This window comes from Bufo gargarizans, chromosome 1 (genome assembly GCF_014858855.1).
Source record: "Bufo gargarizans isolate SCDJY-AF-19 chromosome 1, ASM1485885v1, whole genome shotgun sequence".
In the NCBI taxonomy this organism is placed as follows: domain Eukaryota; kingdom Metazoa; phylum Chordata; class Amphibia; order Anura; family Bufonidae; genus Bufo; species Bufo gargarizans.
This window is the reverse complement of record NC_058080.1, coordinates 322,688,100-322,703,263: the sequence shown is the minus strand read 5'-3', so window position 1 is coordinate 322,703,263 and position 15,164 is coordinate 322,688,100. Positions and strand designations below refer to the sequence as shown.

At 42.9% G+C, this 15,164-nt stretch overlaps 1 protein-coding gene across 3 annotated transcripts in view; it reads right to left on the bottom strand.

The window, feature by feature from the left end:
- The window catches only part of ADGRL3 (adhesion G protein-coupled receptor L3), an 807,408-nt gene that overhangs the window by 709,332 nt on the left and 82,912 nt on the right, over positions 1-15,164 (bottom strand). For all 3 annotated transcript variants that reach the window (XM_044305816.1, XM_044305825.1, XM_044305834.1), the window contains exon 3: positions 3,895-4,004. In XM_044305816.1, the coding sequence (XP_044161751.1) occupies positions 3,895-4,004 (110 nt within the window). The remainder of the gene's footprint in view (positions 1-3,894; positions 4,005-15,164) is intronic.

Genomic DNA, 15,164 nt, shown 5'->3' with positions numbered 1-15,164 from the left:
GGGGGTGTAGTGTAGTGTGGTGTTTGGTGCGACTTTACTGAGCTACCTGTGTCCTCTGGTGGTCGATCCAAACAAAAGGGACCATCAGAGGACCAGGTAGCAGGTATATTAGACGCTGTTATCAAAACAGCGTCTAATATACCTGTTAGGGGTTAAAAAAAATCACATCTCCAGCCTGCCAGCGAGCGATCGCCGCTGGCAGGCTGGAGATCCACTCGCTTACCTTCTCTTCCTGTGAGCGCGCGCGCCTGTGTGCGCGTGCTCACAGGAAATCTCGGCCCTCGCGAGATGACGCGTATATGCGTCACTCTGCGCAGGGCTGCCGCCTCCGGACCGCACATCTGCGTTAGATGGTCCGGAGGCGGTTAATGTAAGATCCATCCCTATTGACTTTCAATGGTGTTGATGATGGATCTGTCATGGCTATTTTAAAGATAATACAACTGGATCCATTCATAACAGATGCAGACGATTGTATTATCGTGATGAAAGCTTTTTTGCTGATCCATGATGGATCCAGCAAAAACGCTGGTGTGACAGTAGCCTTAAGGCCCCTTTCACACGAGCGAGTTTCCCGCGCGGGTGCAATGCGTGACGTCAACGCATAGCACCCGCACTGAATACTGACCCATTCATTTCAATGGGTCTGTGTACATGAGCGTTGTTTTTCACGCATCAGTTCTGCGTTGTGTGAAAATCGCAGCAAGTTCTATATTCTGCATTTTTCACGCAGCCCTGGCCCCATAGAAGTGAATGGGGCTGTGTGAAAAACGCATTGCATCCGCAAGCAAATGCGGGTGCGATGCGTTTTTCACTGATGGTTGCTAAGAGATGTTGTTTGTAAACGTGCAGTTTTTTATTACGCGCGTGAAAAACACATCAAAGCGCACTGCACCCGCGCGGAAAAACTGAACAACTGCACGCAATCGCAGACAAAACTGGCTGAACTTGCTTGCAAAATAGTGCAAGTTTCACTGAACGCACCCTGAACACATCCGGACCTAATCAGTCACGCTCATGTGACTCCAAATCAAATGAACTATAAACAGCATTATAAAATGGTCGGCTGTCTGCGCGCTAACTAAACTGTATCGTCACCTCACCTAGATACTTGGTAAACACATGATCAGGGTCTCCTCAGCCAGCAGGTCATGCAGATTGTAGGATCCGACACTGACAGAGCACTTGAGCTCTTTATTTATCCCCACAGTAATAAGCCCAGCAGCTACACCTTAGTTTGCCTCAGGCTTGGGCAAAGTGGTGTATTGGAGTGGGGGAGGGAATGGCAGGTCCCTCTGCCAACCTACCCACCATTCCATAAAAATCCAGGCCCATAAAACAGTTTATAGAAAAGTGCATCAGAAAACTACACTTTGCTGAAACCACCCACCACTGGATTCTTTTACCTCATCCGAGTATTCTGGGTGAGGTAAACACCCCTTCCAGCCAAAATGTCTTTAAAACTCTTTTGTCAAGTTCCAATATTCTTCTCACTCCATAGTCTCAATCTCAGCCTGCATGAGAAATACTAGATCCAACATTTCTTTTCTTCCAAAAAGCTTGAACAAAAAAGATAATAAACAGTAGTACGCACAGCCAAGAAAGTTTTAAAAACAAAACTTTTAATTCCCCATACTCACAAAGATAGAATTAAAAACAACATATCTGATAGCACAAATGTCCCGGTTAGATTTGCGCATGTGATATCAGATATGCTGTTTTTAATCCTATTTTTGTGAGTATGAGAAATTACTGTTTGGTTTTTAAAACTTTCCTGGCAGTGCGCACTATGGGGAATATTTATGAAGGCTGACAGTTTTGTGGTGTTAAATTGTGCAAAATTGTTAGTCTGCTTCAGAAAACAGATCACTTTTTTGACCTGCACCATTTATGATGTACGACAAAATGTAAAATGTCCCACAAAATGTTGCAGCCAGTCGCACAGTACGTCAAATGACCCCCTTGCGTATAAACACTTAAAAAGGAAAAACCACATTACATCTATGCTGTACACTATAAAATCTGTGCACCATCTCATGAATTTGACATGGCACAAGAAACCAAGTCAAAAGAGACAAAAAAAACTGAGCAATTGATAAATGCCCCCCTATATTCTCTTTTTTTGTTTAAGCTATTTGGAAGAAACTGTTTTCTGATAAAAAGTAAAATATGTAGTATTTCTCGTGCAGTCTGAGACTGAGACCACGGAGTGGGAAGAATATTGGAGCTTGACAAAATAATTTTAAAGACTACCTGACAACCCACTGATCATTTTCTAGTTTTATCTTTGATTGGAGGTGGTGAGTGAAACTGGGTGCCATCCAAATGTGGTACCCGGGAACATTTCTGCATTTTATGTACTGAATGAATCGGGACGTTGCAGACTAGTTCTGTTGCCCTAGGTTGGCTTTGTTTGAAGTACAGATTGGTACTTACTAGGCTTGAACGAATCAAGATTTGGATAACCGTTTCAAAGTCGATTCATTCAAAAACGTCATAAAAATGTATTGGCTCCGTGTAGGCCAACTTTTTATCACCCGAAGTCGTGCGAGACTTCGTGAATCAGTCCGGTATTTAGGTCTGCGTATTTTAAAACATTTGAAATTATGTGTCACTACCAGAGCTTTGAGACGTTCTCACAGCTCTGTGTCTCCACCCCTGTGATGATGTCACTTAGAGTTTGGAGGTGTTCTCACTGTTCTGTCTCTCCGCCCCTTTGATGAGGTCTTTACTCCCAGCTGTTCCTCCTGCGTTTGATTTCCCTGCCTTTAAATCACCCCTCCTCCTATTGCAGGGCGTGGATTATATTTCTCTTTTCAGTTGTAGCTCTGCCTTGAGTATCTTCACTTCTTAAGCTATTAGTTCTCTGGACCTGTGTTCTGTTGCTGCAAGCACTCCGGATATTGCCAGCGGCCCTTGGATCCGTCTTCTCTGCGGCTGCAGCTCCATCAGCTAAGTGTGCAGACATTGTTGTGTACCTGGTGATTTTCTGACTGGATCTGAGGTGGCCACGGTTCCCTCCATATTCTGAGCAGGGCATCGGTGGCTGTGCCCCTTCCACTATTGTAGGGGTTACAGGGCTCATCAGTAGAGATGAGCGAACTTCTGTTTTAAGTTCGGCGTCTAAAGTTCGGGGGCGGGTTAGCAGAGAATCCCGATATGGATCCGGATATGGATTCCGACTTCCGTTGTGGTCCGTGGTAGCGGAATCAATAATCGGCCATTATTGATTCCGCTACCACGGACCACAACGGAAGTCGGAATCCATATCCGGATCCATATCGGGATTCTCCGCTAACCCGCCACCGAACTTTAGACGCCGAACTTAAAACAGAAGTTCGCTCATCTCTACTCATCAGTCTTAGGCACGCGGGCATGCCTCGTTCCACCACATGGATCCGGGCATGTGCTTTAGCAGCATAGGGAGAGTGTTGAGGGTCTGACAGGGGTCACCCTTTCTCTTCCCTAGTTTGGGTCCAGTCAGTAGCTCTTTTTACTGTGTATGCTCTTGTTACCCTTAAACAGCCGTGACATTATGAAGTCAAGGTGGGCTTTTCGGTACCAAAGCCCACTTTGAATTCCTAATTTCAAATGTTTATAAATATGCAGATAGGAATCCCGGACTAATTCACCGAAGTTTCCTGCAACACGAAGTTGGCCTACATTGAGCCAATACATTTTAATGGTGTACTGAAGTGCATTAATAAAGAAGTTTTCTGAACAAATCGAATCGACTTTGGATCTATGATCCGAAGCTTGATTCGCTCAAGCCTAGTATTTACCATATTGAATTACTTGTATTGTTTTATATGGAACTGTAACAGGACCACTACTGTAACTCCATGTGCCCCATATATATTAAAAAAGCAACAATTAAAGAAAATAAATACTTACTGTAAGGAACACATTCATACTGAACTTCTAGATATTTATAAGTCCCTGGGCAGGGGTCAGGAAATACGTCTGGTCCAGCCACAACTGCACACTGAGTCCGATTATTACATCTACAATAGAAAATACAGTTTGAAGGCCTCATTTTCCAGCATCGTAACACTTTACATTTTCAAGTTGATCCTATACCCTAAAATCTGAACATTCCAAAACTATTTCCATAGTTTGTTTTATTTTCTTAAAATTACCCAAATACTGCATGTCATAAACTATAACAAAAATCTTAAAATACAAAATTTATCCCTAACTTAACTGAGTGGGAAAAATAATCCCACGCATTCAATAAAAGTGTCATAAACTCTTGTCATTGTTTTTCTTTTTCACCTAGGTCTGCCTTGAAGTACAAGACTGTAGTTCCATAAATTCTTAATTAGTCTTCCATATTACCAGAGGCGTACCAGGGGGAGAGTGTCTCCAAGGCCCAACTTAGAGACAACTGAGAATTAGAGATGTACAGTAGCATGCAGTTATCTGAAAGTTTAGGTACGCTTTAGGCTACTTTCACACTAGCGTTCGGGTGGATCCGTTCTGAACGGATCCGCTCATAATAATGCAGACGGAGGCTCCGTTCAGAACGGATCCGTCTGCATTATTTTTAGCATATAACAGCTAAGTGTGAAAATAGCCTCGTACGGATCCGTCCAAACTTTCAATGTAAAGTCAATGGGGGACGGATCCGCTTGAAGATTGAGCCACATTGTGGCATCTTCAAACGGATCCGTCCCCATTGACTTACATTGTAAGTCTGGACGGATCCGCACGGATCCGCACGCCTCCGCACGGCCAGGCGGACACCCGAACGCTGCAAGCAGCGTTCAGCTGTCCGCCTGTCCGTGCGGAGGCGAGCGGAGCGGAGGCTGAACGCCGCCAGACTGATGCAGTCTGAGCGGATCCGCTCCATTCAGACTGCATCAGGGCTGGACGGCTGCGTTCGGGTCCGCTCGTGAGCTCCTTCAAACGGAGCTCACGAGCGGACCAGCGAACGCTAGTGTGAAAGGAGCCTTACTGTTGTACCTGAATACATAGCACAGTTTTATACAGGATAAAATATATAGGAAAACTTCAGGTAATAAAATGTCTCACAGCTTCAAAGCCTCTTGCTATTGGCTGAGAGTAGACAAGCAGCTGATGGGTTGTTTTAAGTAGTCGCAGCTCAGCAGTTTTTGAACACAGCAGTTTATGGTATTAAATCTAAGCAAGCCTGATGTTGCAGTGGAGTACTATGCCCAAATAGACATCACATATAGAGGACTTCTGGATGTGAAAGGATATTTACTTAAAATGTTATATTAAAAACCAATGCACTTACCTTTTGTCTTTAAAACAAGAGTGAGATAAAAATGCTTCAAATTCACATTGCCCTAAATTGGACATTATGACATTTTTTCTTAAAATGCCCAGTAACTGATTCTCTGCCTCACCCCTGGGCCATTATTGATTTTGACTTTATATAAAGACCTAGCTTTACTTAAATAAAATGTCAAAAATACACCTGTCTGAACTACTGTAGTTGGGAAAGGGGGCATGATCTATGCAGTGGTCATTGTACAGGAAGGAAGAGAGTAAAGCTGCAATGTCACTTATTGTGGATGGTGAATTCTATGGTATCTGTATATATGTGATATTTTTATTGTAATCATGTCTGTTATTATAAGGAGATGACTGCTAAAAATTGATCTTTACAGAACAGGAAGTCTTAAGATATTATTAGGCTTAGTGGTCAGTGTAAAAACAGCAGGATTTTAGGATTTAAAATAAATATATAGACAGTAACATCTAAAATGTAAAAAAAAAAAAGTCAACGAAATTATGTCATTTATCAAACTGGTGTAAAGTAAAACTGACTTAGCTGCCCATAGCAACCAATCAGATTCCACCTTTCATTTTTGGCAGCACCTTTGGAAAATGAAAGGTGGAATCTGGTTGCTATGGGCAACTAAGTCATTTCTACTTTGCACCAGTTTGATAAATAACCCCAGCGATTAATACAAATGTAATTTTCTTCCTTCCTAATTCTCCCTTTATAAAGAGGTTTAAACTGTTATGCTTCTCACTTGAGATATCGATTCTCTAAGCCTTGATCAGCTTGGTGCCGTAGTCTGAGCAAAGTCTAAGGAAATGATAAGGCCTCATGTACATGGCAGTGTCTGTATTTTGGTCAGCAAAAAAAAAAAAAAACAACGGATCAGCTAAATACGGACAGCTTCCATGTGTATATTGGATTTTTCTCACTCTCACAATAGAAAGAGCTATTTTCATCTGAAAATACAGACCGGAATAGGGCATGTGCTGAGATTTGTAGTACAGGCACACAGATTCCTGAAAATAACCAATTTGTTCATGACACTATAGAAATGAATGGGTCAGTGTGCTATTCATGTGCATGAGCCATAAAGAAGACCACTGCTCCATTCAAACTGAGATTAAAGGACCATCATTCTTGTGATTGTTTGGGCTCCCAATTACCGGACAGCCAATAACCATAAATGTATCACCTATCCTATCGGTGACAAATTTTTGTAATGGGACAACATCTTTGATGAATGCAAGGAGGTATATATTCTCCAAGTCAGATTTCCGAGTCACTGTCCTGAGAATAGTCACCAATATGTGGCAGGTATGTAGTCTTAAAATCAGAAACGACGTTCGGGGTCTTCAACAGAGTAACAGACAGGACATGACACGAAAATAAGATAGAAGCACAGTTGGAAGACAAGCAATGATTTGATATCAGGAATATAACTACCCATGAGAAAATCAAAAGTATAGTATAAGAGCACATTCCAAAGGATCAAGAGCAAGAGCAATATAAGCAGGTCCTGTTTGTCCTAATGACCGCACACACTGCTGGCTGGACCAAGGAAAAAAGCTGCAACTAGATTGTGAATCAGTGTTATGGCTAAAGACAGAAGCAGAAAAGGTTGTGTATGATTTCCTTGAAACTAGGCATGGCCAATGACTGGAGACATGGCCACTCAGACAGCTGCTGCAGCCAAGCAAAGTGAGTAACAGTTTCCCCCCTCTTCCTCCTTGAAAAAGTTCCTAGAGGCTTGAAGGAGGGGATACTTCCCCCAAAAAATCCTTGACAAACATGTTGAGCATGAACATCTGCCTTTAGGAATCCAAGTCCTCTCTCCACATTACCTCCACAATGTGAATTTATAAGCAGAGGTAGAGAAAGTTTTCCTCATCATAGAAAACCAGTCAATGATCAAAAGTCAAGAAAGAAAGGGATGAATATTATTAGGAATTCAAATAGAATTTGGCTTTTGTTGAAAGTTACCCTTATTAAATTTGCCTAAGTACCTGTGATGGCCAAGTTAAATGTAGTGCAAGTCTATAAGTTGGATATTCTTCATGGATGGCCAGACTCTTCACCTACAGTAGGTATAATATTGAAACCGGGATATTGGTGCGAAAAATTCTGGTTGGCAACCCTGATTCTGACATTAGCAGCAGCTTCCCATTCTTGAGTATTTCGTATCAGATGTCCTGAATATTTTTCTTACAGAGAAGCAAGTATCTTGGACTGTGCCATTTTCAAAAAAGGAATACATGGACTTCAACCACATGTCACATATTGTAAGGCCATTTTTTTTAAACCTTTACAAAAGGTCCTGTCACCAAAAATGCAGTGCACTCTACAGGCAGAATATTAGGGTATGTTCAGTCAGAGGATTTTGTCCTCGACACAATCCCCACCCTGCACTGTGCTGAGGCTTCTGCTGTGAGTTTTCATGCAGACCCATTCTAGGGTTAGCTTCTATAAACGGAGCCAAACCGCAAGCAAGCTCCTGTTGTGGCTTTGAAAGGGGTTTACGTGGTAACTGCACCAAGAATGGACCTGAACATTCTTGGTGCAGTCTTGAAAAACAGGAGGTAAAAACCCTTGGCCGCATGTACTGCATCGCAGCGGAAACAGTTCAGCTGGTCCTGTTTTTGGCACCCAATCCATGATGAATATACTATGTCTGACCATACCCTTATACAGTAGAAGGAGCCAAGCATAATGATATATAGTTTTGAGGTAAAAAGAGTCAATAAAACTTGCACTTTTATAAATTTATTAGACATTACAATAACGGGCGCTAGAACAGCAGTGCATAAAAATTAGTAGGAACAGTCTATATTAAATGGCAAAGGAACTTGACCACACTGACTGGTGGTTGTGGCTGGTGGCCGAGACTGGCGGCTGTGGCTGAGACTGCTGGCACTGGCTGGTGGCTGAGACTGCTGGCACTAACTAGTGGCTGTTGATTGCTTGGTATTACAATTTTTGTGATGTAAAAATTGCTTTTTTTGGCCCCTAATTAATATTTTTTTTATGGTGTTCACCAGATGTGTTGGATCACATGCTATTTATATAGAGCAGGTCGTTATGGACATGACGAAACCTAATATGTGCATTTTTAAAACTTTTTATTTTATTCAATAAAAGCATGTTTGAAAAAAAATAAAAAGGGTTTTGTGTCTCCATTTTCTGAAAGCCATTTTTTTTTTTTTTTTTGGACGATTGGCTTATGTAGGAGCTCATTTTTTGTGGGATGAGGTCACGGTTTGATTGGTGCTAATTTTGGATACATATGACTTTTATCACTTTTTATACCATTTTTGGGTAGTGCGGGGTAGTAACATGATCCTTTTATAGATTAGGACCTTATGAACACGGCAATACCAAAATTTTTAACCAATTATATGTGTATTAAGGAAGGTTTTTTGTATAATTAATTTTTATTTTTTTACTTTTTTGGACCTAGATCCACTTGGTTCTTGAAGATCCAGTGGGTATGATAGCTTACAATACACTGCAGTACACTACAGGTATATACCGTAGTGTACTCCAGTGTATTGAACTTAGGGCTGGACAATATGGCCTAAAATCTATTTTGCAATATAATTTGAAGATTGTGCAATAACGATATATATATATTGCAGTATATTATTTGCTATATTTTGGGGGGGGGGGGGGTACTTTTTATTTAGCATTAGCCCCCTTAGGTGCTAGAACCCTTGTCCTATCTAATAGAAATATATTAGGGTGAATAGGACTTCACACTGTCCCTGCTGCACTGTGCTTTGTGCACACGGCAGCAAGGAGCTTACCATGCCAGCAAGGGCTTCCTGGCTGCCATAGTAACCGATCAGAGCCCTACAATTACTCTGCTGGGGCTCCGATCAGAAGCTGCCACTGCACCACCAATGGGTGAGGAGGGGGCGACCCTGGGGCCACTGCCAGCAATGATTTAATACTGTTGGAGGGGGGGCGCTCTGCAGGGCGGGGGTTTCACCACAATAAATAATATACTGAGAAGAGGAAGAGTAGAAGGGAGGGACTGTGGCCACTGCGCCACCAATAACTATAGTTAATTATTGAATACAAACGTGTGCCAGCCATATCCCATACCCGGCCTCTATGAATGTGTGTGCTGCTATCCACCGCAATTAACCCCTCAGGACTGGAAAGGTTAATTGCGGCGGGTAGTGGCGACATAGAGGCCGGGAATGGGATATGGCCAGCACACCCAGGCTACGTTTGTATTCAAGCATTAACTCTATTCATTGGTGGCGCAGTGGCCACAGTCCCTCCCTTCAACTCCTCTCTGTTCTCATTGGTGGCCAGCGGCAGCTGAACAGAGTGGGGGAGAGCCAGGTACGTCACCGGAACTCTTGAAAATGCCTTTGCCCTGCACGATTTAGTGCAAGGCAAAGGAGAGCAATGGAGCATGAACTGCTCCGATGCTCATGTCAGGGGGCTTCCTGGGTGAAAATGGAGGTATGTCCGGGTTCAGCTCTGAACCCGGACAACCAATTTAAACCTTCAAGCATCGGGCCGCTGCCAGGGCAGAGCAGTGACCCGATGGGTAGCCCCTTCCAGACAGCAGTTCCTAAAGACCGCGACATGGAAGGGGTTAAACAGTTATGGGTTATGGAGTGCTGTGTGTGTGCTGTGTCCTGATTGGACGACCCGCTGCGCATGCCCAGTGCAAAACTGGTGACAGACACATGGACACAGCGCACTCACACAGGGATTTTATTATTACAGATATCTATGATCTTTCTGAGTTCAAGGCAGCCCATTTGGTTGCTATCAGTAATAGATAGCATTCTCTGTTTAAAAGGTGTATTAGAGACCCCAATCACGTAGGCGATTGTCGGAAGGGAAGCGTTCCCTCCCGGTAACTACCTGCTCACTATATATATATATATATATATATATATATATATATAATATTGTGGGGTTTTGCTCTGGTATACTGGCTAGCGGACACAGTATAGAGGCAATCACAAAGTCTTTAACTTAAACCGTTCGGTGTTTAGTCGCACCAGTTTTCCACCCACAGTCCACAGCAGGCTTTAGGGCCCTTTTCCCAGAATGAAGCTCTCAAGCCCTTTAGCACGGCACAAAATCACAGGTCCCAAAACATAGGGACTCCCCAGCTTCTCTGTCAGATGGAGGATAAACCACACCCAGCTGAGACTGCTGGCTTGGTTTTATATAGGCCAAAAAAGACCAGGCCTGGAGTGTGGGGAGGAGCCACCCACCAAGCACTTTGGCTACTCCCAGTAAGAGCCGGGATCAGCTTACAGCCATACTAAAATAGCAACGTGTCAACCAGCACTAGCTGCCGCTGACACTTGAAAATACTAACCAAGGCCAGGAATATATATATATCTTGCCAAGAATCTCAGAGTGGCATACTAGACTCTCTCCTTTTCTCAACCTAGAGTCTTTCCAGAGTGTTAGACACCAACTTGAATAATTTTGATTTGTTACAAATTATTTGAATTTAAAATCAGAAAATCGGAACAGAAAGGAATTTCAATAATTTCGCTCATCTTTATTTGATCACCACAAAATTATGGGCAGTCGGCCCCTAACTAAAATTCCAAGTAGAGCATCAAGTGCTTGTGCAACACTCCAGCCGAAAGGGAGGCCATACAGTAGTAACCACATTGGCCAGTGGTAGCGCCCGTTATTCTACCTGGAGAATAAGGCAATGATAGGTATCATCTCTTGAAAATACTCCACCAGCGTAAGGGGAGGAACATGACAGGAAGTACAGGAGCTGGAGCTAGGACCAACACTCCACTGTGGCGTATCCAATGTTGGTGTAATCACTCCACCTGTCACTGATAACTGTAGAAGTAGGTAATGAGATGGGATATACGGTATCTAGTGGTAGTGTAATTATTCCACAACAGGATCTACATTAGGGATGCTCAACCAGAGGCCCTCCAGCTGTTGCAAAACTACAAATCCCAGCATGCCCTTATAGCTGTATGCTATCCAGGCATGCTGGGAGTTGTAGTTATGCAACAGCTGGAGAGCCACAAGTTGAGCATTCCAGATCTACACTTTCCAATGGTAGTGATATTATTACTGAACATAATAGATAAGTGATTCTTATTTATGTTATCACCCTTAAATGGTAGGATGTCAGTGTGGCCAGTGTGAAAATTGCAGGATTATATATAATGTAAAAAGATACAAGGAATCATTGTCGATTATAGGTACGTGTCACAGAGGTTCCTAGCTTCAGTGGAGCAAGAGCTGTTTTTTATGTGTCAGCAGCAGTTGCTGCTTGTCACCTTGATACTTAGTATGGCTGTAATAGCTGATCCGGGATGGCTGTTACTGGGAATAGTCAAACTGCTGGGTGGGTGACTACTCCCCATGTTCTAAAAACCAGCCAGCACTGCCAGGTGAGGAGGATTACCTCCGTCTGACAGTGGAGCTCAGGAGGTCTGTGTGCTGTGATCAGAGGGCTGTGTTGGGATCTATCTGCGGCTTGGCTGGAGGGCTCAGACCCCTGTGAGGGCGAACAGGCAGCCTAACGCCTGCCTGTGGACTTGACAAGGCAGAACTTCCAACAGGGTGTGAAGTAACACCCAGGAGAAAAGGTGACTGTTTTGTATAAGAACTTTTCATGTGTGTGAATGATCACCAAGCAACTTGCGTATTTGTTTTGCTTTCACTGTGAATAAACAGTGATATTATGAACCAAGAACTTGTACTTTGCCTTTGTGCTGCACCAGCTAATCCTAACTACCAGAGCGAATCCCCACAACATTTTTATTAAATATAGATAATGACATTGAAGAAAAAAACTCACCAAAAATGAAAAAATGATTTACCAAAAATGTATATTTAAACAATAAGTCATGTTCTGATGATACATTCCCTTTAAACCCCGAAGATTAACATCCAAGTCATGTGAACAATCTAGTCATGTCTCAGCCACACAGACTACATCAATGTGTTCCTCCAGAGCAATGGACTCAATGTTACTATTTAATTTTCCACATTAATTTCCCGAAATGTGGATTCTTGAAATTTTGTTGCCACATTGCTCTTCAATGTTTATTTGTAACATGTGAATGTCTCTATCCACTGCCCCAATAACCCCACTATAATCCATTTCTCCACCAACCAATATATTTTGATGCCTCTCTCACCTACATTGGGAAAAATAATTATTTAATACACTAGCGATTTTGCAAGTTTTCCCACCTACTAAGAATAGAGAGGTCTGTTATTTTTATCGTAGGTACACTTGAACTGTGAGAGACAGAATCTAAGAAAAAAAAGAAAATATCCGGAAAATCACATTGTATGATTTTTAAATAATTATTTGCATTTCATTGCATGAAATAAGTATTTGATACAATAGAAAACCAGAGTACAGAAACCTTTCTTTACAATTACAGAGGTCAGATTTTTCATGTAGTTCTTGACCAAGTTTGCAAACACTGCAGCAGGGATTTGGCCCCCTTCTCCAGATCTTTCAGGTTTCAAGGCTGTCGCTGGGCTACATTGAGTTTCAGCTCCCTCCAAAGATTTTCGTTTGGGTTCAGGTCTGGAGACTGGCTAGGTCACTCCAGGACCTTGAAATGCTTGTTACAGAGCCACTCCTTAGTTGCCCTGGCTGTGTGTTTCGGGTCATTGTTATGCTGGAAGACCCAACCGAGCCACGACCCATCTTCAATGCTCTTAATGAGGGAAGAAGGTAGTTGCCAAAATACTTATTCTCCCCTGTGTATCTACCACTTAATATTTTGCCTTACCTTCGCCCCTAATACCTAGTTTAAATACTCTATCACCTTTGCTAGAATTCTATCCTCCAGCACAGCAGACCCACTTCCATGTAGGTGCTAGTTACCTGCCAATTACCGTTTGTATCCCAATTAAAAGTCGGGGCAGCGTTCTAGTTCCCAAACCCTCTGCATTACACAAAGACTCAAGGCTAGTTTCACACATGCGTCAAAGAACTCTGGCAGGCTGTTCTGGACATCTCTGGATTCAGCATGGTCAGATACCCGCTAAACCCCACTGACTATAATAGGATGTGGCGGGGATTTGGATGCTCCCCAGCATATAAACCAGGATTCGGCCAGGCAAGAACCGTTGCATGCAGCAATTTTTGTTCTGCTGAATCCAAAGAAGTCCAGCAGGCTGGATACAAAGAAGTCCAGCAGGCTGTTCTCTACCGGAACAGCCTGCTAGACTTTCTTGATGCATATGTGAAAGTAGCCTTAGCCATATAATTCGCTTCCTGAGCTCCCATTGTCTTTCCTGGGTTGCACATAGCACAGGCAGTATTCCAGAGAATACCACTTTGGAGGTCTTTTCCTTCAGCTTGGAACATAGTTCTTAAAATGTTTCCTTAAGGATTCTCCACCTACCATGTTTCTGTCATTAGTCCCAACATAGACCACCAAAGCTGGGTCATCACCAGCCCTTCCCAGTAATTTTTCCACCTATTCCATCACATGCCGAACCTTTCCAAAAACGATTTAGTTGAGGCAGTCTTAGCAACACATTACTCTATTTGTCTTCCTGATTATAGAATCCCAATAAATACTAACTGTCTGGCCCTACCTGCACTACAATCCCTACGACTACTAGCTGGACTGTCCACCAGGCTGGTAAGGAGAGCAGTATCCACTAGGGCTTTCATTTCTGAGACTGACACCTTTGCATCACCATTCAACTTGCAATTTTGCTTGGATGCACAGTAACAGGAGTGGCCTTCCTTTTCTGAGACCCCTTTGTACCCCACTTGACTACATTAACCCTACTTACCTGCTCCTCCTGACCCATATCTCCAACCTCTATTTCTACCCCACTAACTGATTACTTAGTGAGCAGCATGCTCCTCTCAATATTGTCAGTTGCCCTCAGTGTTGAATTAGATACGCAACATACATTTGTCGCAGCGGTATTCACCCTGGATCTCCTGCTCCAGTCGTGTATACATATTGTAAAGTGTGCTCTGAAGAAAACCTCCAATCCTGCTAGCCATTATCCCAATAATAACAAAAGTGAAGAGTAATGGGAAAGTGAAGTACTAAAAGTGTCAGTGTCATTAACTCGTGCTTTTAGCAGCTTTTTTAAGCCACTTGTTATGTAGATACTTAGCAAACAGCAGACAATGTACAGCAGCCCTTTCGGTGCAGCAAGCTCAATGGAGTTTGTATCACCAACATTTTTTAACAATTAAAATCATTTAGTGGAAGCCTCTTAATAATTTAGATGCATCTCTGCCTGCCATGCACCATAAGTTGAAGTCTACACTAGCCAAGGGCTGGAGTAGACTCCAGCTATAACTTACGCCAGTTTCTGACGTAAGTTCTAGTAAATTCAGTGGGTCGCACTAAGCTTCAGAAAAGTGTTGAGAAGCCTAAAAAGTCACAAATTATGGCTCACATATGGTGCGCACCATAATGTGTGACCTTTGTAGACATAGCCTTACTCTGAGATTTTTCACTTTGGGGCATATAAATTTAGGTTTAAAATACCTTATTCATATTGTAAAACGATTGACACATATTGACAAATCATACTCACAGTTCTTAAAGGGGTTCTGCACTTTGTTTTAACTGATGATCTATCCTCTGGATAGATCATCAGCTGTTTGAGAAGGCAGCGGCGCTCCAGCAGTGCTGCGGCCTTTTCACTGTTTACCGCCGGCCCACTGACGTCACGACTAGTATCACCCAGCGTGAGCAGGGCTACGCTCCATTCAAGTGAATAGAGCTTAGACCCGCCAACGCTGGTTGATACAGTGAGAAGGCCGCGGCGCTGCCTTCTCAAACAGCTGATCGGCGGGGGACCCGGTTGTCGGACCCCCGCCGGTCAGAAGCTAATGATCATCAGAGGATAGATCATCAGTTAAAATAAAGTGCAGAACCCCTTTAAGTCAAAAAAAGAA